Below are 27,105 nucleotides of genomic sequence, written 5' to 3'. Positions count from 1 at the left end.
TATGAACTTCCACATCCCTGACTTGGTGGCTTCAGTCTCTTGCTGTATTTGTTCTTCCTCTTTTTTTGGATTTTTAGGTCCCTCTAAGAATCAGATGAAAGAATATACATACAAAAGATCCCCAGTCTCTGTGCAAAGATCCCACTGTAAGAACCCCCACACTAATGGAAGAAGAAAATAGGATGATGGAGAAAAATGAGAGACAGTAAAGGAGTCTAGACAGGAAGTCCTGGTGGCAATAATGGGGTTAAACTTGAAGCTAGACTAGAAAAAAAAGTTAGGAGGGAATAAAGATTTGTGTGTAGGAAGGGAGGCGCTTGAGGAGTAGGGAGATAATTGTAGTCACAAATATAAATCAAAATTATTTTTATAATGCCGAGAATAATTTTGCTCTCTCCCTGATAGATGTTCTATTCATTATTCATGTATTCAGGTTTCCACCATCTTACAATGTCCCTCTGTTGAAATTCCTACATTAAAAATATGCCGACTTTCCACACTGCATTCCTAATACAAAAAAACAAAACAAAACAAAAACAAACAAGAACTATACTTTCCTACTGTTGTCCCAAAGTAAATTGTGATATAATAATCCAATCACTTGAAGTTTAAAATCTGCCTCCCCAAATAGGTAAATGTGTATTTTGAGTCCTTTATCATCCTATCACTTAGCATGTGAGCCTAACAAACTAAGAAGCAGGGAGGGAGAGGAATCTAGTTAGAGATAAATTCACCATTAGCAAATGCAAAAATTCCAAAATAAATCAATATGACCTAGCCTAACAGACTTTAACCTACTTTTTTAATTCTTTTTTTTTTTTTTTTTTTCCTCAGATGAAGTCTCGCCCTGTTGCCCAGGCTAGAGTGCAGTGGCGTGATCCCAGCCACCACAACCTCCACCTCCTGGGTTCAAGCAATTCTCCTTCCTCAGCCTCCCAAGTAGCTGGGATACAGATGCTTGCTACCACGCCCAGCTAATTTTTGTATTTTTAGTACAAAAATACTAAACGGGGTTTCACCATGTTGGCCAGGCTAGTCTTGAACTCCTGACCTCAAGTGATCTGTCTGCCTCAGCCTCCCAAAGTGCTGGAATTGCAGGCATGAACCAACACGCCTGCCTTTAATTCATTTCTTACTACTACTCTTTATTCATTCATCACTTCAGCCAAACTGAGCTGCTTGTCTTTTCCCACACGTGCTTGTAATTTCCTACCTCTTAGCTTTTGTACCTGTTAGCTGCACCATTTAAAAATGCCCATTTTTTCATTCTTACCACTTTTAAGATGCTCAATCTCATCTGCATCATGGTGTTGACAGTTGTCATCAGGGGACAAGACTGGCTCCTGGGAACCCTCAACTGATAAAATTCTCTACCTCAGTACACTTACCTTGCTGTGCAGGGGTTGGCCTCCAGCCTTGTAGTCCAAGAACCTGGGTTTGACAGTCCACTGAGAATGCATCCTACATACCCTAAGCAAATTCACAAGGCTGAAGTGTAAATGCCAACTCAACAACTGAATATATCAGTTCATGTTCTCTGAAAGTTAGCCAATTTACTAATTTATAATTAAACTTATTTCACAGAGCTACAACTCCTACAAACCTTTCTGCAGTAGGGATGCCTTTGTCAAAGGGACCAGTGTGTTGTCTTAAATTCTCTCTTACAAGGAAGTAAAACCAGATAACCAGAAAAAATATGTGCCTCTTTGACTTTCCTTTTTCTTTGCTTTATTGGCTAATAAGTCATCACGTTGATTGGCACATTCTTTCTTATCTTTCAAGGAGCAATTTTCCCCTCTGATTTCCTTCTTAGAGCACATATCACTGTTTTCCCAAGCACTGACAACACAGTATAGGTCAAAATACGATTTTTTTATTGAAAAAAGTTTGCTTAGGCTGGGCGCGGTGGCTCCCGCCTGTAGTCCTAGCATTTTGGGAGGCCAAGGCAGGCGGATCACCTGAGGTCAGGAGTTCGAGTTCAGCCTGGCCAAAATGATGAAACCCCGTCTCTACTAAAAATACAAAAATTCGCCAGTCGTGGTGGTGGGCGCCCGTAATCCCAGCTACTCAGGAGGCTGAGGCAGGAGAATCGCTTGAACCTGGGAGGCAGGTGTTGCAGTGAGCCAAGATTGTGCCACTGCACTCCAGCCTGGGCAACAGAGCAAGACTCCATCTCAAAAAGAAAAAAACAAAAAGAAAAAGAAAAGAAAAAAGTTTAGCCTATAGTTATGGCAGTGAAGTTACATGGAATTGTAGTAAAAAACACACCATATAGAATTAGAAAACCTGGGTTTCATGCTCAGTGAACCTCTATGGGACTGTCTACTCAGCACCCCCTTTTCCTTTCTTCTGGAGCTTTTCCTGCCTGCCCGCTCCCATAGCTTGTTTAACTCATCCTTGAATTTCATGACCAATGACTACCTTTTTCCTAAGCAATTCAACCTGAGTCTCAGCCACTTATAATAATAACAAACATATTTTCATATAGAGCTTCCATTTCCTCACTTATAAAATGAGAATATTTATTTCCTATAATTTTTATCAGATTTACATGAAATCAAAAATTTTAAAGTGCTACACAAAATTAAGTTACTATGATATTATGTTATTTGTACCTCATATATGTATTCTCAGAACTATATTCATAATCCATTATATTCAATTCATTTTCTATGAAGTCAGTAAAAGGCATTACACTTTCAAGGACATGACTGGCTGCTTTTCTCATAATCATGTGGATGAAATGCTATAGAGCAATACTTATTTTATATTCTGGTATTTTAAAAAAATAAATAAAAATATGTTGTTAAGGGTGCTTATTTTTTCCTTTTTCTATGTTGTATTTTTAGTGAGCTATCAGCCATTTCTTTTATATTTAGGTTTATGAAAAAAGTAAAAGAACAAGCTTACTGGCAAAACTATATTTACCTTTACCTAACTACACAGAGCTGAAAGGCAAAACCGTTTTGCAATATGTAGAGTTTAGCTCTGATAAGCTGGTCATGCCTGCCGATGGAGAAGTAGGAAGCAGTGAGTTTATTAAAAATACTACATTCCCCCTATTTTCTTCCTGAGTACCATATTCCTAAATGACCCTGGCTCACTCACATAAGTACAAAATCCTGTATTTACAATATTCTTTTTTTTTTTTTTTTTTTTTTTGAGACAGTCTCACCCAGGATGGAGTGCAGTGGCTCGATCTCAGTTCACTGCAACCTCCACCTCCCAGGTTCAAGCAATTCTCGTACCTCCAGTAGCTGGGATTACAAATGCCCACCACCACGCCCATCTAATTTTTGTATTTTTAGTAGAGACAGGGTTTCACCATTTTAACCAGGCTGGTCTCAAACTCCTGATTTCAGGTGATCCACCCCCCTCAGCCTCCCAAAGTGCTGGGATTACAGGCGTGAGCCACTGCACCTGGCCCTGTGTTTACAGTATTCTGTTAAGAATGAATTAAATTATTCATTCAGATGTTAAACTAGATTGTTTAAAGCTTTGTCTTGGGTCAGATTTGGGGGAAATTTCAAATGAGCAGTTAGCACCCATGCTTTTTGTAGGCCATCCAAGACAAGGACAGAATACTGTCTGGAAAGCGAGCTCTGCTTTTGAGTGGGCTGGCTGCTCTCCCTCTACCTCTCCTTTAGTGAACCTATAGGTGCTCGCAGACATATGGATTTGTCTTTGAACTGCATGGGGAAGGGAAGAAGAAAATGAGGGAGGGAAGAAAAGAGGGAGGGACAGAGAAAAGGAGAGAAGAAAGAAGGGATGTTTCTGTTATTTGTTTTTCAATTGCTTTTACTCCTCTTATATGGTTAAATGTAAGTTAGTGCGTCTCTGAGAGCACTGTCATTCCTCTCCTTCTCCCCATTATTCCTTTCTTTCACCTTCCTAGGGGTTTTGAAACTACTTGGGCCTATTTGGTGAAAAGTAAGGAAGTATGAATGAGTGAGCGAGGAGGAGAGGGGAAAAAAAGGGCAGAGAATGAGGGAAGAATAGTTTGCTTCAAGTCCAGATGAAGCAGAAAAATAAGCTTATGGAGACCTGGGAGAAAAGACTCAGGACTCAAAAAATTTAGGGAACACTGGGCACTCAGCAAAAGTTTTAAGAAGTATTGTTAAACTCTGGAGATTAGATGCAGAAGACTTGGGAATGTAGGGAAAGAGGAGAAAGAACTGCTTGCTGGCCTCTTTTTCTGCTGCCAGTAGTCCTTTCTTGCTGGAAGCCACTCCCACAGAGAATGGTTAAGAAGCCTCCAGGCATAAAAGGAAGAAAATCGTGATATTCATCTCTACATATCATCTCAATCTTTACCTTATCTTTTGTAGTCCTTGAAGGATTTTAGAGAGGAGATGAGGGAGAGCACTAAGATAAGAGTGGGGTTTGGGCCAGGCGCGGTGGCTCATGCCTATAATCCTAGCACTTTGGGAGGCCAAGGCAGGTGGATCACCTGAGGTCAGGAGTTCAAGACCAGCCTGGCCAACATGGTAAAATCCCATCTCTACTAAAAATACAAAAAATTAGCCAGGCGTGGTGGTTGACACCTGTAATCCCGGCTACTCGGGAGCCTGAGGCAGGATAATCACTTGAACCCAGGAGGTGGAGGTTGCAGGGAGCCAAGATCACCCCATTGTACTCCAGCCTGGGCAACAAGAGCGAAACTCTGTCTCAAAAAACAAAAAAAAGAGTAGGGTTAGCACAGATCTTCCTTTGTGTTCCTAGAATTCCACAAGTAAAACTTAGGAAAAAACCCACAATGTGCTTCAACTGCACTTAAATCAATTCATATGTTTTTAATGCCCTTTATATACAGATGTGCCTTTTCTTCTTGAGGGAAATGGAACTGAAGAACTCTGTCTTTTGACATCAGGAAAACTTAGCTATTCTCTATCATGGAGCTTAGATGAAAATGGTCTTCCTCTGATACCTATGTCACAGTCATTGAGATCTTCTTACTGCAGGTAATAAACTTTTATCTTTGAAAAATAATGCCAGGTCTCAGCAAAGCATCACACAAAACATATTATGTGTAAAAGAGAAAACTTGAGCAGGAATAGGAAGAGTTTAGTTTATTTGAATGTTGATTTATCTTTTATTTAAATCATTCTACTAAGGTAGTATGTGTATTTATATGTAAGAGAATGTGTCCCTTCAATGCTTGGAATTGTAGCCACACAGATGATGAGAGAGTCATTCCCAGAGTCCTTCACTTGTAGACGAAGGTCAAGACTCCCAGGAACTTTATTTCTGGGGCCTGTATATCTCCCAGTCATTCTGGATTAGCAAAGAACCATTTATGCATTATCATGATTCTGGGAGTTCCCAGAAGAATTGGGGTTAATTTTCAGATTAATTATTTGTGGGATTACTAGAAATAAGTACAGTAAATTCTATGAAAATGATGATAATGCTGGCTTCCATAATGTGCTATGTTTGAGGGAAATGGTAAATATAAAGGAAAAAGTTTAGTTCATCATTTAAAATAATGAACAATGATAACAAAAAGATATCCTCTCCCCTCCCCATCTTAACACATATTTTTAAAAATAAATGGAAATGAAAAGCTTCATACAACTATATGGCATTCTAGAAAGGGCAAAACTATGGAGACAGTAGAAATATCAGTGGTGCCAGAGATTCCGGGGGAAGGGAAGAATGAATAGATGGAGCACACAGGATTTTTAGAGTAGTGAAATTATTTTGCATAACATTATAATGGTGGATACATGTCATTACACAGTTGTCAAAACCCACAGAATGTACAACACCAAGGGTGAACCCTAATGTAAACTATGGACTTTGAGTGACAATGATGTGTCAATGTGGGTTCATGGACTGTGAAAAAAAGGTACCACTCCAGCAAGGCATGTTGACAGCTGGGGAGGCTGTGCGTGTTTATGGGGATGGGGTGCATGGCAACTCTCTGTGCCTTTTGTTCAATTTTGCTGCAAATGTAAAGCTTCTCTAAAAAATTTTATTGAAAAATATAGTTTTGAAAATTGTTACCCATAACTAGATTAAATGGAAAATCAAAACTGAAATTAGAGACTGTTTAAAAAATAACAAGGAGAACATTATATATAAAAACTAGTAGCATGTGGCCAGAGTCATAGTAAGAGTTCATAAAGGCTTTTCTTTGGTATGTAAGAAATTGAAAGAGAAAAAAACTAAATGGCAGTAGCACAAGGAGATCATTGGTGTGAAAGAAACTGAGGTCGTAGGGGTAGTTTACTTACCAAGGAGTTTGACAATAAAAAATATGCTAAAAAAATAACAGAAGACCAAAAAATCAAGGTACAGATTTCTTAAAAATTGGGGCCATATTTATGTTCTTAAAAGAAGTGATTAAAAGTGATGAGCTTACAAAAGATTGAAATCAGTGGGGCAAAAAGACCTAATATATTGGAAAGAGTATGAAGTCCTTCAGAGTCCGGAAGGTATCAAACCAGAACCCAAGTGAATACCTGTGGTTCTGGAGAAGAGAAACTCTCTCTTCCTCAACTCAGGGAATGAGACAGTCACCACTATGAAGACAGAAATGGAACTTTGATGAATGTCCTTGTTTTGCTAAGTAAATGAGGTCATCTTCTTAGAGACCTGGAGAAGGGCATTTTAAGAGCAAATCTTACAGTTATTAAAGGTCATTCATTTTGGAGCCAGTGGAAAAGTTTTTAATACCCAGAACTATTATTTTATTATATTTCTTAATATTTCTCTAGCATAGTCTCCACAGCAGCTATTCCTAATCTTTGCCTCATCATAATATTCTTTGCATTTTTCTTGGAATGAGATGTTTGTCCTTCTCACTCTGAGGCTAACTTTTATGCAGGTAATTTGGAACTCTCTGTATTTTACAATTCTACTGATGCATTTATATCCTTTTCTTCCATTATCTTCAACTTGTCCATCTCCCTAGGCTGTTGGTCTTTTGTACCCAAAAGCCTTCTTTGTTTTAAAACGAACAAGCACAAACTCAAGCACCTGATTAAATCCTGAAGCCCATTTTGGCTAGTTTTTCCTGCCAGAGTTCTCCTGTGTGTGGCCTACTGGTCTGCATACATTCCCTCCACTTTCTGTTCACACATTCCCTTCCTAACCCTACCCACTTGTCACTGAAGGTTACCAGCAAGTGACCTTCAAGCCGTATTCATTGGCTTGTCTCCATTGTCTTACAATTCCTATTACTTGGAAACTCAAGCTTAAAAAAGATTGAAAACAGTTATATGCAAGGGTGGGACAGATGACAGATTTCAGCAGGAAGTATATTGCAAGAGAGGTTTTCAAAGTCCAGGGCCCTCTCTAAGTCAAGCTTTAATACCACATTAAACACAACTCTCTGGCTGGGCGCGGTGACTCACTCCCGTAATCCCAGCATTTTGGGAGGCCGAGGTGGGAGGATCACCTGAAGTCAGGAGTTTCAGACCAGCCTGGCCAACATGGTGAAACCCCATCTCTACTAAAAATACAAAAATTAGCTGGGCATGGTGGCACGTGCCTGTAGCCCCAGCTACCTGGGAGGCTGAGGCAGGAGAATCGCTTGAACCTGGGAAGCAGTGGTTGTGGTGAGCCAAGATCATGCCATTGCACTCCAGCCTGGCGACAGAGTGAGATTCTGTCTCAATAAACAAACAAATCAAAAAACAAAAAAACAAACAAACAAAAACCACACCTCTCTTATCTAAATGATCATTGTCTAGAGTTTTCATTTTTAAACATGAAAGTTTTTCTTACACTCGCTAGTTAATAACATTTTTAACATTTAATAACATTGACTTTTATGTTTACCTTATTTCTTATTTCCCATCCTTCATTCTCGATTTACTTTTCATGCTGAAAGCATGCTCCTTTAATGATTCTTTCAGTTAGTTTCTATGGATAGCAAAATTCTTTAGCCTTTCTAGATCTAAAAGTGTCTTTATTTTGTCCTCATTCTTAATAGTTTAGGTGAGTAGAAAATTTGAGGATGTTCTTTATTTCCCTTTAGCACTTTGAAGCTGTTACAGTACTGCATTATCTATTGGGATTTATCATTGCTATTTATAAGTCCGCTATTGGTCTAAATGTTGGACTTTTATAGGCTATATTTTCTCTCTGATAATGTTGAAATATTTCACTTTAATTCAGAGACAGAAAGTGGAATAAAGGTTACCAGGGATGGGGAAGGGAGAAATGGGGTTATTGTTTAATGTGTACAGAGTTTCAGTTCGGGATGAAGAAAAAATTCTGGAAATAAGTAATGATGATGGTTATACAATGCTGTGAGTATACTTAATACTACTGAATCGTACACTTTAAAATGGTGGTAAATTTTATATTATGTATCTTTTACCTTAATAAAAAAGGAAGAATTTGCCATGAAAAAAATTTTGCTTTATCCTTAAAGTACTGAAATTTTACTATACCATGTATGTGTGGATTTATCATTATTCCTTTTCCTGCTTAGCAGAATAAATTTTATGTTTAAAGACTCACATCTTTCATCAATTACAGAAACGTCTCAACCACTATTTCTTCAAATATTACTTCTTCACTATTTCCACTCTTCTCTCCTTCAGGATTTCTTACTGAATTTGTATTGGAGCCTCTCAGTCTATTATTCATTTATTTATTTTTGAGACAGGGTCTCACTCTGTCACTCAGGCTGGAATGTAGTGGTATAATCATAGCAGCCTCAAGCTCCTGGACCCAACAATCCTCCTGCCTCAGCCTCCCTAGTAGCTGAGACTGTAGGCAGGTGCTACCACGTCCAGCTAAATTTTTTCTTGCTTTCTGTGTTTTCTTTTTAAGAGACAAGGAGGTCTTGCTTTGTTGCCCAGGCTGATAAACTCCTGGGCTCCAGCAATCCTCTCACCTTGGCCTCACAAAGTGCTAGGATTACAGGCCTAAGCCACTGAGCCCAGCCAAGCCTCAGCCTAACTATTATTTCATATTTTTATGTTTTTATTTAATCTGCATCCTGGATGAATTTCTGGGTACTATTTTTTAGTTCCTTAATTCGTTATTCAACTTTGTCCAATATAAGTTTTATTTGACTTTTATGTTATAATTTTTACTTTTATTTTCTGCCGCCAAGTTTTCTGTTTGATTCTCTTTCATATCTACATTTTCTTATTTCATTTTGGCATTTTGTTCCATTATTTCTTGCATTTAAAAGTGAATTATTAATTTTCATTTGTTTTTACATCTTAAGCATACTTCATTAAAATGTGTTTGGCAGACTTCCATAAAATGAATTTCAGCTAGAATTAATTTAATGTTCTGATAGTTGATACTGTTGATTATTTTTCTGAGCATGGCTTCATTGCTCAGAAGTTTTGGTTAGCAGGGTCATTTTGAGTTGGAGAACTTTTGGGTGATTTTGATTTACAGGTTTCTGGGTGTCGGGTGGTTTTTTTTGTTTGTTTATTTTGTTTTGTTTTGTTTTGTTTCGATTTTGTTTTTTCTCTCTCTCCTTCTGTATCTACCCCTCCTTACCTGATGGTTCTGAATTTGACTTCATCTGTCCCCCTAAATCCAGAAATGGGCCGTAAGCCTACTTACTGGGTAGGTTGGGAGGTTGGGTTGTTACACTGGGTTGCTATTGGAGTCATCACAGATCTAGGCAACTGGTGAGCTGTGAGCCTGGTTCAGTTCCTCATTATGAGGCAGTGTCTGTGTCCCTTTGCCTCTCTAGACTCATAGCTTTCTAAAAGCCACAGCCGCATGCAGTGGTCAGTATTTTTTTAAAGGTCCCTTTATTTAAGCCCCGCCCGCGCCCTCAAATCTTTGGCTTAAAATGATAAACCTGGTGCTAGTTCCCTGTCTCAGGAACTGAGCCCACAACCACCATGGACTGCTCATCAGCCTGAAGCCCAGCAAGCCCACAGTGCTATCCCCACTCGCCACTCTGCCTTTCTTTTCCATTTCTGGTTCACAGGAATGTTTATCTTAGCTCTCAGCACAGTTATATTTTTAACTGTTTTTTAACATCTTTATTGAGATACAATTCACAAACCATAAAATTCAGCCAATTAAAATATGCAATGCAATGGTTTTAATGTATTCACAGAGTTGTACAACCATCATTACAATCTGGAAATGGATGGTGGTCATGGTTGCACCACATTGTGAGTGTACTTAATGCCACCGAATTGTGTATTTTAAAATAAAGTGGTAAATGTTATGTATATTTTACCTCAATTTAAAAACATGGTGGCTGTGGCCTTGCATTTGGGTGTATAAGCCAAGGTCTTGGGGCCTGCTAGAATTAAAGCTCGCCTCTTTCTTGGGGCCATGCTATACTTTGATTCTTTGGTCGGAAATAAGATGTAAATATCAGGGCTGCATTAGATAAACAACAATCAAAGAGTTTTCCATGACTTTTATAAAGTACTGCTTCCAGCTCTCCATCATCAAAGTAGAAATCTTCAATTGAAAAGAAGAGAGGGGGAGGAGAAAGGAAGAGAGAAAGGGAGGGAGGGAGGGAGGGAGGGAGAAATCTTCAATCATTTGACTGGTTTTGACCCAAGGAACAGCACTGCTGTGAACCATAGCCCACAGCTATAGGAGCAGCTGGGGGAATCATTGTAGCAAGGCTGTGAGATTTTTATTACTTTCTCTGAGGCAGAAACCATGGGACTATGTTGACATTCAATTACAACTTTCTTTGTTGTTTGTTGTTTTTGTTGTTGTTGTTAAAGGATATAATGGGAAAAGTTTCTCTCTAATCTATTCGTTAAGATTTAAGCTTTACCTGAGGCTATCTTCTAGGGGATCTGGGCTAAGATTGTTTCTAGAAGGAAAATTTATTACATGATGGTGTCAAGGGTGTCAGGTCCTAGCACTCTTGTGACATAGATATCAAAACAGTTCAAAATGAGGGCAGACATGGGAAGCAAAAGAAAAGAAGAATATGCAAACTTCACCTATTAGTAATTTTCCTTACATCTTACCATACCACACATTGGCTTTTGCAGCAATAGCCTCAGAAGATTCATCAAAGAAATATGAACGAATGGGAAGGAGACAGTGTAAAATCTGTGCCCATGTTTGGGCTAAGACATTGTTGAATCCGTGTCAGAACTGTATTTCTGGAATCCCAATTTATAGACAGGAACCTTTCTGGACTACTTTATAGAAAGGATTGTAGAAATTTGGATCGTAGTGCACATTCCTCTAGTTACACATGATAAGACAAATTCTCTATGAAGAGACAGATTAAATCGCTGGGATAATTGATGGCTCTAAAGAAATCCTTACTCATTAGAGTTGAATTCCTTTTGCACTTAGTCGCTAAGAATATTTTATGAGTCTAGCCTATCTTTTACAGCTTTCCAGCTTTTAAGATTATCTCATGGCTGGGCACAGTGGCTCACGCCTGTAATCCCAGCACTTTGGGAGGCCAAGGCAGGCAGATCACGAGGTCAGGAGATTGAGACCATCCTGGTCAACATGGTGAAACCCCCTCTCTACTAAAAATACACAAATTAGCCAGGTGTGGTAGGACTTGCCTGTAATCCCAGCTACTCGGGAGGCTGAGGCAGGAGAATTGCTTTGAACCTGGGAGGCAGAGGCTGCAGTGAGCCGGGATCGCGCCACTGCACTCCAGCCTGGCGACAGAGTGAGACTCTGTTTCCAAAAAAAAAAAAAAAGATTATCTCATATGATCAAGGATGGTCCTCTGGCACATACTTACCCAGTTACTTGCATTACTTTCTGTTATGTTTCCACTGTAAAGATGTAGCCTAAAAGTGGTTTTTATTTTGTGTGCTTTCTTAATTTTGCTTAAGTGAATATTTTGATTAAATTTCAATATTGTACACCCTGTGAAAAGAAAATTTTTTTTTTTTTTTTTTTTTTGAGACGGAGTCTCGCTCTGTGGCCCAGGCTGGAGTGCAGTGGCCAGATCTCAGCTCACTGCAAGCTCCGCCTCCTGGGTTTACGCCATTCTCCTGCTTCAGCCTCCCGAGTAGCTGGGACTACAGGCGCCCGCCACCTCGCCCGGCTAGTTTTTTGTATTTTTTAGTAGAGACGGGGTTTCACCGTGTCAGCCAGGATGGTCTCGATCTCCTGACCTCGTGATCCGCCTGTCTCAGCCTCCCAAAGTGCTGGGATTACAGGCTTGAGCCACCGCGCCTGGCCAAGAAAATATTTTAATAAGTTACTATGCTTAGGGTTTACATAATACATCCAATAAGCACCATTCATTTAAGCATCTACAATATTTTAGCTGTTACATACAATATAGATGGCAAGGATCAATATTTACGGACTATTCTTAATAAGGTTACTGTCTCTTACAAACATTTATCAAAAAGCTATGATACAAGTTAGAGTGAGAACTAGGAGAGATATCACATCTCAACTTTCTATTTTATCCATAAATACAGAGGATGGATAAATTTTATCTTCAAATACCCAGAATGGGTACGTTTTTACCCTATATAACAGTGTATTGTATATAATACATATATTGTTTATTGTATGCGAGTTCACAAAATATTTTTTCTATGTTAGTATGTTAAGGAATGTAGATGCGAGAAGTGTTCCTGGAATTCCATGGCTCATTAATGAACAGAAGCTTTTTGAATGGGCAAATGAAGTCAGAATTGATCCAAATAATCCAGAATATTCTGATTTAATGGAATTTGTTATGGTAAGTTAAAGCAAGTATCAATACTGTAAACATATTCTGTTTCCTAAGCTCTACCCCCCTTTCTCCCCCATAGTTTGGTATATATTTTTCTAGGCTCTAGGGTTTATGTAAAAGTAAATCTGAGGACAGAAACCATTTTCAACCAGTGTACAATACTGTAAAGACAATTAGAAACTCAGCAACTGAAATAATTCCTCCTTTAGGCCTGATGGATGGTCCTCTGCCACTACTTAGCAGCCACAGCACATCCGACAGTCTTTTTTTTTTTTTTTTTTTTTTTTTTTTTTTTTTTTTTTTTTGAGACGGAGTCTCGCTCTGTCACCCAGGCTGGAGTGCAGTGGCCGGATCTCAGCTCACTGCAAGCTCCGCCTCCCAGGTTTACGCCATTCTCCGGCCTCAGCCTCCCGAGTAGCTGGGACTACAGGCGCCCACCACCTCGCCCGGCTAGTTTTTTGTATTTCTTAATAGAGACGGGGTTTCACCGTGTTAGCCAGGATGGTCTCGATCTCCTGACCTCGTGATCCGCCCGTCTTGGCCTCCCAAAGTGCTGGGATTACAGGCTTGAGCCACCGCGCCCGGCCCGACAGTCTTTTATGCTAACATCTATTGTGCAGTTACCATGTGCCAGCCATAGTATTAGATACTGAAGATATTGAGATAATTTATAAACACACTCCTTCTCTCAGACTCTATTATGTAGTCACTTCTACTCTTCTTTATTGCCAGCTGAACTGCTGTATGTACCTCACACATGCTTTCTTTATACCTTTATTCATGCCACTGCTCTGCCTAGAAGGGCATCCATAACAGTTACCTTATTCACCCTGCAAGTCTAATAAATGCTTCCCTGGTAACCTCAGTTAGGCACTGCATCTTCTTTCCTTGCTTTCCTGTTAACCTTTCTTCTACTTTTTTAAAAAATCAACTCTTATGACTCTAATTTCATTCTGCCTTTTACTGTAGGTTTTTTTTTTTTTTAGACAGAGTCTCGTTCTGTTGCCAGACTAGAGTGCAGTGGCGTGATCTTGGCTCACCACAACCTCCGCCTCCCAGGTTCAAGCGATTCTCTTTCCTCAGCCTCCCGTGTAGCTGGGATTACAGGCATGTGCCACTGTGCCCAGCTAATTTTTGTATTTTTGATAGACAGGGGGTTTTACCATGTTGGCCAAGCTGATCTTGAACTCCTGACCTCAGGTGATCCACCCGCCATGGCCTTCCAAAGTGCTGGGATTACAGGTGTGAGCCACTGCACCTGGCCTACAGTAGTTATTCATTCATATATTTTATTTTTCCTTGTGGAACTACAGCTAATAAATCTGCGTCTCTCTGATGGCAGCTAGCACTATTCCTTGCATGTACTATGCACTCACATTTGCATTTGTTGAATAAAACAACCCATAAATTAGATTGCTGCAAGTAAGCTCCCTAGATAAGAGCTTCTCAGCTGAGGTGCAGAATTGGTTATAGGTATACAGAAGTATTGATCCTCTGTCAACTCAGGACAACCAGATAGGAACAGTCTCATCTGTCCTATCAGTGTACAATACAAAATTCAGTGTACAGTACAAATATTTTTGTTTTCTTTGTAAGTCATGACTGGGAAAAGGTTGGAAAGCCACAAAGGCTGGATTCTATTTTGTTTTGTTTTATTTTGTTTTTTATATGTTCTAGACTACAAACTCAATTGCTCCATTTCCTACTTATATTACCACTCAGATCTCACAGTTGAGGGGGAAAAAGTCTTTTGAAGTAATTCCTGAATTTTAAAAAATTAGTATTTTAAGTAAAGACTTTGCATTTTTATGTTTTACAGTACATGAGACTTAAGGGGCAGGATATTCCAAAGTATTTTCGTCTTGAACAGTTGCAAGATGAATTTAACTTTGTTTCTGAAGAGGAGATGGCAAAGAGTAAACGTTTCCAGCTATTGCAACTTAGAAATGCAGGTCAATTAGATAATTTCCTTCTACAGCAAATGCCCCTCCATGACACAGAGATTCCAGATTTACTCTTCCAGGTATTTGGTTTCTATTTGAATATGGCTTATTGTATGATAAAGTTAACAGTTTGCTGCTTTAACCCTATCTTAATTTATTTCTTTTTTTTTAAGCTAATAATCTGTAGACAGATTTCCTCCCTTCTCTATAGGCATTAAAAATGTACGTATCTCCCAAATTCCAGAAATTCTTCAGCTTGACTTTACAATTTAGTGTTGTCTAGTCTATTCAGTATTTAGCAGCCAAAATCCTTTAGGCATATTCTAAATTTATGTAACTATTGTATTTTTGTTATTGTAAAATGTATCACAGATTTAAAAGCGGCTTTGGGAGTAAGGGGGAGAGACACTACCGCAATAAACATTACTTATAAGGCCCATCTCAATGTTAGAATCTTTAAAATATTTCTAAAAGAAAACAAAAGCTGGAATGCAAGATAGGTTCTCACCAGCTGGTGCCAGCCAGCTCTAGCACACTATCAAATAAAGCTAGCTTTTCATATTAGTTGCTTTAAGTTTGCTACTTGGTGAAATTTGGATATGGATCAAATATTAGATAATACTGGAGAATTGCTGGTGGTGCTTATGGCATTGTGGTTATGTAGAAGCACGTCCTTAGTCTTTGGAGATTCATACTGAAGTATTTATCTAGAGATGCTTAAAGTGTCATGATGGCTATAATTTACTTGAGAATATGTTAGCCAAAAATAAAATAAATAAAAACAGGTAAAACACATATGATAAAATATTAATTATTTAATCAATGGGGTAGGGATATGAATTTTAATATTTCTTTTTTTCAGTCAGGTGCAGTGACTCATGCCTGTAATCTCGGCACTCTGGGAAGCCGAGGCAGAAGGATAGTTTGAGTCCAGCAGTTTGACACCAACCCGGGCAAAATAATGAGATCTCATCTCTACAAAAACATAAACAAAATTAGCTGGGCATGGTGGAGCACACCTGTAGTGCCAGCTACTTGGAGGCTGAGGTGGGAGGATCACTTGAGGTCAAGGCTACAGTAAGCTGAGCTCCTGCCACTGCACTGCAGCCTGGGCGACAGGGTGAGACCCTGTCTTAAAAAAAAAAATTATACACACACCCACATACACGTGTGTGTATATATATTTTTACTTTTCTACATGTTTGAAAATATGAAAAAAATTAAACAAAAATAAGTAGCATCTAATATACCAGTAAAACCCCACTAAAAATGTAATTTAACAAATATATAGGCCGGGCGCGGTGGCTCAAGCCTGTAATCCCAGCACTTTGGGAGGCCAAGACGGGCGGATCACGAGGTCAGGAGATCGAGACCATCCTGGCTAACACAGTGAAACCCCATCTCTACTAAAAAAAATACAAAAAACTAGCTGGGCGAGGTGGCGGGCGCCTGTAGTCCCAGCTACACGGGAGGCTGAGGCAGGAGAATGGCGTAAACCCAGGAGGCGGAGCTTGCAGTGAGCTGAGATCCAGCCATTGCACTCCAGCCCGGGCGACAGAGCAAGACTCCGTCTCAAAAAAAAAAAAAAAAAAAAAAAAAATCACTTGTAAGAGCAATAAAGACTGTAAGATACATAGGAATATATTTGACAAAAGTTGTGCAAAAACTCAACAGATAACATTTTGAAGTATTTTTGAATGATATACAAAAGAATCTGAGTAAATGTTCATTGATAGGAAGAGTCAACATTGTAAACTGCCAAAACTACCCATATTAAGCTGTAAATATAGAAATGCAATTCCCAACCAAAGAAATAGAATAGGCTTATTATGCATATGTGGAAATTTTATATTTGACAGCATTGTCTTTACAAATCAGTTGGAAAAAAATGAAGGATGCATTAACTGGTTCTGGAATCGTTATTCATACATGTGGAAAGAAATAAAATTAGATTCAGATATCAGAAAAGAAATAAATACCATGTGTAGTGAAGATTACTTGTGAAAAGCAAAACTTCAAATGGGCATTTCAATTTTGGGATACAAAGGTATTTCTTAAATAAGACATGAAAAGTATAAATGATAAAGAAGAAGATTAGTTAATTTTTCTTTGAGATGGAGTCTCACTTTGTCACACAGGCTGGAGTGCAGTGGCGTGATCTCGGTTCACTGCAACCTCCACCTCCTGGGTTCAAGTGATTCTCATGCCTTAGCCTCCCTAGTAGCTGAGGCTACAGGTGTGCACCACAATGCCTGGCTAATTTTTGTATTTTTAGTAGAGACGGGGTTTTGTCATGTTGCCCAGACTGGTCTTGAACTCCTAACTTTAAGTGATCTGCCTGCCTTGGCCTCCCACAGTGTTAGGATTACAGGCGTGAACCACAGTGTCTGGCCAGATTAATAAATTTTGTAACATTAAAATTAAAAGCCTACAGATTAGAAAAGTTATTCCTTACATATATAAAATTAAAATATTAATATCCAGAGTATTGTGTTAACTCCTAAAACTTAATACTTTAAAAGTAAATAAAGTGATGTGAGGCCGTGCACGGTGGCTCACGCCTGTAATCCCAACCCTTGGGAAGGCTGAGGTGGGCAGATCACAAGGTCAGGGGTTCAAGACCAGCCTGACCAATATGGTGAAACCCCATCTCTACTAAAGATAGAAAAATTAGCCAGGTGTGGCGGCACACACCTGTAATCCCAGCTACTTGGGAGGCTGAGGCAAGAGAATCACTTGAACCCAGGAGGCGGAGGTTGCAGTGAATTGAGATTGTACCACTGCACTCCAGCCTGGGCAACAGAGTAAGACTCTGTCTCAAAAAAAAAAAAAATGTAAATAAAGTGGTGTGAAATGGCAATATAATATTTTCTTAAATAAAAGTTGTTACTTGCAAAAGAATTAATTTCAGGATTTCTTATGGATAATTAGAAGGACAAGTAACTTACCTTCAGATAATGGAGCATGCGTTGTTTCATGGCTGAAGATTCTAAAGTATTTACTTCATTATTTTTGTATAGTCTTTAATAATATCTATAATATAAAATCATTTCCAAGTGCTTTGGGGATATATAATACTGAAAATGCATAAATAACAAATGCAAATTTACTTTATTTAGATGAAGCATCCTGACAAATAATCTTATACTGACTATATATGTCATATTAAAATTATTGATTATAGTCAACGCACGTTGACTACTTACTATATGCCAGGCCCTTTACATATATTGTTTCAATTAAGTCTCACAAACAATCTTGTGACAGAGGTATTATTATTATTATTATTGAAGAGGAAACTGGGGTCTGGAGCAGTTAATCAGCTTTTCCAAACCACACCAGTTAGTAAATGCCCAGGCCAACTTGAACCCAGGACTGTCTTCTTCCAATGCCCATGCTCTTAACCACTTGTTTTTAGTGATACAGGGCAAATGCATACATGAAGAATCTTTTCTCAATCCTCTTCACTTTTTAAAAAATCATTTTCTCAGTCACAAATCTTGTTCTTAATCATTACTCTAATTTAAAAGATGAATGGACTTCAATCTAGACCCAAACAGAATATAGTTAGAAACTGGTTTTAGCTCATCCTCAGTGGGAGAATCTAGAAGAAATGTTTTCTTCTCTCAGTCTCAGAGTGTTTCCAGTGTCTTACACATGGACTGAAGTGACTAGTGATATTTATTGCAATGTGTCATATGTAAACTCTTCGTTACATTCAAGAAGTGAAACTAACAATTCTGTATTTAGGAGTATGAAAGTCAGAAAGAGAAGGAGGTATCCATTTCAGATGTAAATTCTATTACAGCACAAAGGATTAATTCTGCCAATTTGCTGAAAAAGGTAACCACACAGTATCAGAAATATATTTGCATTTGTTTTTGTGAAAACTTGTCTGCTAGATCCATGGTATTATAGTCTTTCCAGAGAGTCAGATGGACGAATCCGCTCACTCGTCATCTCTTTCATATCACTGAGGAGTTTTCTGTTCTTTTCAGACCTCTTTATGAGAGTTAGGTTACCTCATTGACAGTGAACTCATTATTAAAGCACATCCCAAACTTTTCTGTTTAAACATAAATTTTAAAGACTTCCCATCTCTTCTTTGACTCTAAAAGTTCACCTTGAGAGATACCCCATCATTTTGCCAGAACCCCTGTATTTACTGGTGCCTCATGATGTCATGGACCATAGCAATTCAGGAGATGAAGGGATGAAGGAGCTACCAGAGGCACACAGACAGTATTAGAAAAATAGATATGCTTTGAAACAAAGCCAAATAGTGAACGTTTCCAAAACACTCTAGCAGAGCCTTAACCAGGTTTGAGTGGAATCCTTCACTGGATTTCATGCCTGATTTCTGTCGACCCCTCATCACGCCACTAGACTTTGTTAGCTTAGTGCAGGGGCCACATCTACAGATCCTTAGTGCCTAGCATAGTATCTTATACTTAGAAAATGCTGATAAATATTTGAGAAATTAATGAATTAAAGGATGGGAGCTGAGGTGGTTTCTACAACTCCTGCAAAGGTAGACTCTCACCCACCTACATCTTCTTTGCTGTAGAGCACCAGAGCAGCCTTGCAGGGTAATTTGAAAAGAAGCAGGGAAAGCTACGGAAAGATCTAAGAGATATATTCCAGATCCCTCATGGGGACAGGTGAGAGACAACCGTGTATAGCTAGTAGACCCCCAGGCAGGTGTGTTCTAAAGACCTGTTCTTACTACCCTGTGTGTCACCGGCAAGTAACCAAATCACTGAGTCCCACTTTATTTTTTACAAAAATGGACAATATTAATGCTTGCTTTGTTTTACATCCAATGTGAGGAGCAAATGAGATCAAACTGCAAGTATTCTTCTAGTTCATACACTATGACTGTGAGATGGAATGTGAACTACTGTAGCTCTCCCAGGCATGAGACAGCCCCCTTTGTCACTGGCAGCTGTTTTTCCCACTCATCCCTGACTCTCTTACTTCTTTACTAGCTCGCTCTATTTTTTAAGTTGGGATGTGCTTTAATAGTGAGTTTGTGCTCTCGGGAAATAAAGAAGTGTTCTTGCTTATAAGAAAAGAGAACACATATCCTTCTTATCCTGTTTCTTCTTTTTTATGTAAGGAGAAACCCACGAGGGATGGTAGCAGACGGTTAAGAAGGACATAAGAGAGCAAGTATCTGAGGATGCTTGAACTTCATACAGGAATCCCGGAAAGGCACTTTCCAAACATTTTGTATTTAGATTTTAACTCCTTGTGAAGACTTCTTTGCTATCTGAGGACAGTTTAAAACTACAGGTTTGAAAAATAAAATAAAATGAAACCACTGGTTTGGTAGTTTTATGGGATAATTACTATAATCAAAGATACTGGAGAAGTTTGCTCCTGGAGGCCTATTAGGGCCATAGGTACCTAAATCCTTCCATGGGAGGAACTCATGCAACTGTGAGTTATGTGCATTACATTTCCTGCTGTGTTACTGGAGTCAGTGATGGCTGAAGCCAGGGTTACAGCAGTACGGAATGAGGTCCCAGTAGTCTCAAATATTACTAGAGAAAACTTTTACTGAAATGTTTTCTCTAAGAGGGTAGCACATCTCTTCAATCTGTCCATTTCATCAATTTATTCAACAAATATTTATCGAGCACATACTATAATTCCTGAGCTCCTTGAGTATATATTCTATAAGTTAGATAATGGGAGACACATTATTAGTATGTTACAGAGTGAAAGGTGCTATGAAACATAAAGTAGGAAGAGGGAACAGGCGTTCTGGCGGAGGCGGAGGTAGGGGGCGTTGGGGTGAGTAGGGGCACAATTTTAAATAGAAGTAGTCAAAGAATCTGGTAAGAAGGTAACACTTCTGCAAAAGACCTAAACGAGATGAGGAAGATAGCCATGGAAGTTTAGGGAAAGAACATTCTAGGCCGATGGAACCAGCGTAGAAAACTCGGCATAGAAGCACACCTGGCCTGTGAGAGGAACAGCCAGGAGCTCAGCCTGCATCGTGCCAAGGGAGAGTGGGAGAAGAGAGAGAGAGTGGCCAGTGAAGGGGCCACCGAGGTCTTGTTCACCTTCAAGGGAAACAATTTGTTGTCCGTGTGGCAGGATAATTTTTAGGAGTTATGTTTTTCCCATTCGTCTCTCACCACTCTATTTTCCTACCTGCTTCAAGAAGATAACTAGGGTCTAGGTTACGTTGTCTCCAGAATGATCTTTGACAGGACAGAAAGCAGAAAATTGCCTCCAGACCTGCCTCTGTCTGGTTTCGTATCTGAAAAGCTAAAGACAGGGTAAAAGGAGAAAGGGAAGGATTTCCTCAGACTAAAAAGGAGATGTTCAGAGTCCTTGGAGGAACTAAGGTCTGTGGGTTCTCCAAGTAGGAAGAGCCCAAGGAGATGGCTTCCTTCAAGCACTGACTTTCTTGCCAGAATGAGGTCTTAAAGTCAGAATAGGATTGACTTGAAGGAAATACAGAAATGGGATCACATTTCCTTGTGTTTGTAGATCAAGACTCACATCCATTACTAGTGGCTATTGTAGAAGTGGATTCACAGGGCAGTCGTCTCCTTTGGTGAAAACTAGTTCTGGCCACATACACTGTGAGTTAGAGGAAAAAAATAACAGAGCAAAGAGTTTAGGATGAGATGAACTAGATGTAGGACAAAAAAAGTGGAAAGAAATAAACTACCTTTGGCGTGACAGTGTGAAAGTTGGAAATGACTTTCATAATGGCAGCAAACAGAATAGTATTTTCACTTGTCTAATCCCCCACTCCATTCATTGCTTGCAAAAATTAGGAGTAAAATATAGTGGCACCAGTAGCATTGTAAATACTTAACCTTAAAATATAAACAATACATTTATTTATTAAATTCTAAAATTTTTTTAGGTGAGAAGGTTGATAATGAAGAGAATTGTTAAAATTAGCAAATGTAACTTGTCAGATATTGTGACTGATTATGAAGAAATTGTATCTACAAGGTAATTGCTAAAGACTATTAAGTATGAAATATAAACCTTTAAGATAATCTCTTTAAAATCCTCTAAGTTCTCTATTTCTATTTTAATTAAGCCATATGTCAGAAGATGCAGTTTCAGATCATAACGTGAAATACAATGACTTAAAATATTTGGTCAATTTAAAGTTGCATTTTGGGATATCTACATGATATATTTTCAATTATATAGTATTTGGGGGCAGTTTTTTTGCCCTCTCCTTTGACAGGTTTTAGGGCAAGAAAGAAAAATTCAAGAAACATGTTTGTCCCAAATTAGTTTTGCCCTAAGATTTCCTGTCCTGAGACTGCTAAGGGAAAAGATGTTGCTGCTAGCACCATGCTAAGCCTGTAATCTCCCCTTTGCAAAACAGAAAATCCTCAGCTGTACAAAGGTGCTGAGATCCACAGGCAGCAGCTGGGAGAGCGTTTGGTGAAGTCACTCAATTCTCATACTGTTCTATCTGTGAACTAAGGGTAGGAACAGGGCTGTCTCTGGGAAAACTCCCTGGAGGACACATGCAGACTCGGAATGATCAATAAGGTTTTAACTCATTTAGGATGCTGAACTGTATTGTGTTTTACTTTTCAGTCCTTGAGGGAAAAATGAGTGAGAACATAAAACTATAATTCTATGGATTTGTGTTGCCCAGGTTGGCGGCATATACAACTAATTCTAGTTTCAGAGCCATGTAGAAAATGTTAATATTCGGGCACTTTCAAGAGAATGATTCCTGAACAATGAATACTCTTCCAAAAGATCATCATGTTTCATGGCTTTACCTCTCCATGTCCACATCTCTGTTTGGACCATGTACCCAAAGGGCAAGGAGCAATCACGGTCTCTCTCAACATGAGGGAACATAGCATCTCTCCCTTCCTATGCTAAGAAAAAGATTTCTCCTTAAGACAATTCAGTCTCCCCTCCATAATGCAGAGAATATGGTTCAGAATAATGGTCTCATTTCAATTACTCAAAAGACTGATATCTTTTAAAACCAAGAAAAGCAAACGAGGCTAATGATCAATTTTTACTCTTTAGCCAATTGACAGATGCAGTTTGTCAGTTTGTTGAAGCACGGAGAAAGTTAAAACCTCAGAGGAAAGAAAGGAAAAAAGTCAGAGCACAGACGATCTCTGATGGAGATATTAAGATTCTTGTCCGAATAGTGAGGGCCTATAATATTCCCACCAGAAAAACAACAATTAATAGGTAAGGCAATATGCCCCAATTTTTAGAGTTGCAAAAGGTCTACCTTAAATATGATAATTCTCCATGCTGTTCTATTTGTAAACCTTCGCACTTTGTTAATGCTCCATATACATAAAATGAATGAAAATTGAAATCTTCATTTGCATAGTCAAACCTACCGTCAGTGCCATGTATTAAGAGTTTTCTGAGGCCGGGCGCGGTGGCTCACGCCTGTAATCCCAGCGCTTTGGGAGGCCGAGGCGGGCGGATCACAAGGTCAGGAGATCGAGACCACGGTGAAACCCCGTCTCTACTAAAAATACAAAAAATTAGCCGGGCGCGGTTGTGGGCGCCTGTAGTCCCAGCTACTTGGGAGGCCGAGGCAGGAGAATGGCGTGAACCCGGGAGGCGGAGCTTGCAGTGAGCCGAGATCGCGCCACTGCACTCCAGCCTGGGCGACAGAGCCAGACTCCGTCTCAAAAAAAAAAAAAAAAAAAAAAGAGTTTTCTGGGGTTCAAGATTCCCGGAGTAACTTTAACATGTATATTTTGAGGGTATGGGCTGCATTCTCACCTTCTCATACTGTATCAAGTAAATGCCTTTGTCTCTATTCCCTGTTGTGAAAATTCTGAAGCTTCTGCTGCCAACTGCCCTATTCCATGCCACTGACTCTCTCAGTACTGGAAGCAGAAAGCTGGAGAAAATGAGTGGGACACTAATTTTGTTTTGGGAAATGCCCCAGGAAAGCTGTGAAGCAAATGTGGAATGGTGTGTAAAATCAGAATTGCTACAGTTGCACCCTGCTGTGTTTTAGACCTGCTATTTTTAGGTAACATCTACAAATTGTATGTGCCCCAGTGGGTTTTATTTGTGTTTTGGGGGCAGAGGATACATGGGGCCAGAGTGGACATCACCAGTGGATGGGCAAAGTATAGCATCATGAATATTAAGTGCCCACAGTTATTTAGTGTATCCTGGATATTTAGTGTCTCATATATTTAGTGTCAGTATGATTTATATATTACTAATATTTAGTACCCAAATGCCTTAAGAATGTTAGGCATTCCCCTCTGTCTGTGTTCAGTACATGTGCCCTGCTTGCTTACATTTATGCCTACCACAACTCATGAATTCTTCCTATGAAAAACAAACATTTTGTTTCCTGGCTACTAATCTATAGTTAACATCTCTTAAAGGTTTTGCCACTGTCTTAAAAATTACAGTATTGTTCATCTAAAAGGATTAAATATGCTCAAAACAAATGCATATTTCAAAGGCTGTTTTGTGAAATAAAGACATATAAAATCCCCACCATTTTCTATAACATCCTGCTGTTAAAAAAAAAAAAGAATATTGTAACACCAAAAAAGTAGGAGGGATATATTCTTAAAGTATAACTTGTAATATATATATATAGTGTGTGTGTATATATATACATAGTATGGTCTAGCCCTATGGGGCTTAGTGGGTGTTCTCCCCATGTGCGGAGATGAGAGATCATAAGAAACAAAGACACAAGACAAAGAGATGAAGAGAAAACAGCTGGGCCGGGGGGACCACTACCACCAAGACGCGGAGACTGGTAGTGGCCTCGAATGGCTGGGCGCACTGATATTTATTACATACTAGACAAGGGGGCAGGGTAAGGAGGGTGAGTCGTCCAAGTGATTGATAAGGTCAAGAAAGTCACGTGATCATGGGACAGGGGGCCCTTCCCTTTTAGGTAGCCAAAGCAGAGACGGAAGGCAGCATACATCAGCATTTTCTTCTATGGCACTTGTAAGAAAGATCAAAGACTTTAAGACTTTCACTATTTCTTCTACCACTATCTTCTGAGAACTTCAAAGAGGAACCAGGAGTGCGGGAGGAGCATGAAAGTGGACAAGGAGCTTGACCATTGAAGCACAGCACCACAGGGAGGGGGTTTAGGCCTCCGGATGACTGCGGGCAGGCCTGGATAGTATCCAGCCTCCCACAAGAAGCTGGTGGAGCAGAGTGTTCCCTGACTCCTCCAAGGAAACGAGACTCCCTTTCGTGGTCTGCTAAGTAACGGGTGCCTTCCCAGGCACTGGTGTTGCCGCTTGATCAAGGAGCCCTCAAGCAGCCCTTATGTGGGCGTGACAGAGGGCTCACCTCTTGCCTTCTAGGTCACTTCTCACAATGTCCCTTCAGCACCTGACCCTATACCCGCTGGTTATTCCTTGGTTATGTTAGTAATACAACAAAGTGTAATATTAAAAGCTAATGATTAATAACGTTTATACTAATGACTGATAATGTCCATGATCATCTCTATATCTAATTTGTATTGTAACTATTCTTTATTCTAACTACTTTCTCTATTACACTGCAACAGTTTGTGCCTTCAGTCTCTTGCCTTGGCACCTGGGTAATCTTCCACCCACAATATATATTTTAATTGACATCCATCATGAATAACTTGCCCTTTCTTCCCCTTTTACTGAATACCTGTGAATATTTTATCATAGACCAGATCTAATCCATAGTTCAGTATTTAGGAGTTGCGCTTCCAGAGTAGTAATTATCAAATGTTTAGCTGTAACCACACATGATAAGACAATTCAAAGCAAACTCAGTAAGAACCATAGATACTGACTTATATATCTTCATAAGCACAGGAAAAGCCCACCCACTCCTACCAAAACTAATTAAAACTAATTAAGGTGTATGTCTCTATATTGTTTTTCCTGAAGAGCCTTGGATATGCCTACTTGTTCAAAATCATCTATATCTTTCCTCAGACATAAAGAAACAATCAAATCAGTAGCCTCGGATGAGATCTTACATGAGATAAGTATTTAACACTTCTATAAAGTACAATATTGATTATGTTTATTTTGAATTACAATTGACTCTTAATTCATCTCTCCATCTATATTTTCTTTGGCTTCCAGTTTATTTTCCATGACACAGTAAAGGTGGCATTTATAAAATGTAATTCTAACCATTTCATTCCCTGCTCTCAGGGTCTGTATGATAAGGTATAAGCTCTTTAAAATGGCTACAAAATCTTCAGGCATCAGGCCCACGCCTACGATCAGCCTCATCTCTCTCTATCTTGCATATCGTGCTACTCCTTGTTCCATGAGGGCCCTACTAGTTGTTTCCTTTGCCTGGAATGGCCTCGACACATATCCATGTTATTGTCCAAATGAACTACGATTTAAAGTTTCAGAGCACACGCTCAAACAATGATACTCTCCTTATTGTCACCCCCCAAAAGTTAATAATTCCTTTTCCTGAATAATTTTCATACCTTAAAGATATTTCTCTAATTTCTCACATTTCATTGCACTTGTTTGTTTATCTGTATGTTTTCTCCTGATAGACTAAAATCCCTAAGAGAAAGTTCTGTTTATCTTTAGATCCTAGAAAAGTACCTGATATAGAATAGACACAATAGATGTTTATTCAATAGATAAATAAATAATGGTCGTTTGAAAAACTAGAAAAATTAAGCCATGTATTTGCCAAGTAATTTCCTAGGCCTCTATCTTTATCGTCTATATACAGTATTTCAAAATCTAGTCAATGTTTATTATGTGTTTCAGGATACTGTAAATCCATTCGTGGAAGTTTCTTTCCAGCACACTGTATACCAAACCAATACAGCAAGTGGATCTCATCCATGCTGGAATGAGGAAATTAAAGTAGATTTTATGTAAGTTGGAGTTCATTTTTCCATAGCTCCTAAAAAAAGAGCAATAACAAAATTATTTTCTTGAGCCACTTATTGAAAATAATTATTGAAATAGGCTTTATTTAAGCTTTTAAATTATGAAATATTTGATGCACATAAACTAATGTATATTGTATAGCATAATATATAATCTATATGTATATATAAACATAAGTTCTAAAGAAAAGTAAATGAATACCTATTTATTTACCATCCAGCTTAAAAAAATATAGTATTACCAACACCTTAGAAGGCCCTTTGTGCCATTACCTAATGGCATCTTCTTTCTTTCTCCCCAGAGGTAATAACCATGAATGTGTTTATCATTCTTTCTCTCCTGTATGATTTTACTTCATAGGTATTCATCCCTAAGTATGTATTATTTACTTATGTATGTTTTCAACTTTATATAAATTGAGTTATATTTGTGTATTCTTCTGTAATCTTGTTTCTTTAATCTTAATTATTTTGAAAGATTCATCCATGTTCATGCTTGTAGCTGTTTGCTGTGGTCTAAATGTGCTCCCCAAAATTCATGTGTTGAAAAAACTCCCAATGTTGGGAAGTGAGGCCTATTGGGAGGTGTCTTAGGCCATGAGAACTCCACCCTTATGAATAATGTCATTATAAAAAGGGCTTGCAGTGTA

The 27,105-nt window shown here is 38.9% G+C and overlaps 1 protein-coding gene across 1 annotated transcript in view; it reads left to right on the top strand.

The window, feature by feature from the left end:
* Window positions 1-27,105, top strand: part of LOC105478478 (protein CC2D2B) — a 264,293-nt gene that overhangs the window by 198,346 nt on the left and 38,842 nt on the right. The window contains 9 exon segments of the mRNA XM_071069392.1: window positions 2,880-3,030; window positions 4,814-4,961; window positions 12,496-12,634; window positions 14,448-14,651; window positions 18,322-18,414; window positions 21,461-21,552; window positions 22,609-22,779; window positions 25,473-25,593; window positions 26,331-26,440. Of these exon segments, the coding sequence (XP_070925493.1) occupies window positions 2,880-3,030; window positions 4,814-4,961; window positions 12,496-12,634; window positions 14,448-14,651; window positions 18,322-18,414; window positions 21,461-21,552; window positions 22,609-22,779; window positions 25,473-25,593; window positions 26,331-26,440 (1,229 nt within the window).

The sequence above is a fragment of the Macaca nemestrina genome, chromosome 9 (assembly GCF_043159975.1).
Source record: "Macaca nemestrina isolate mMacNem1 chromosome 9, mMacNem.hap1, whole genome shotgun sequence".
Classification (NCBI taxonomy): Eukaryota; Metazoa; Chordata; class Mammalia; order Primates; family Cercopithecidae; genus Macaca; species Macaca nemestrina.
The sequence above is the reverse complement of the archived record's forward strand: the minus strand, read 5'-3'. Positions and strand labels throughout refer to the sequence as shown.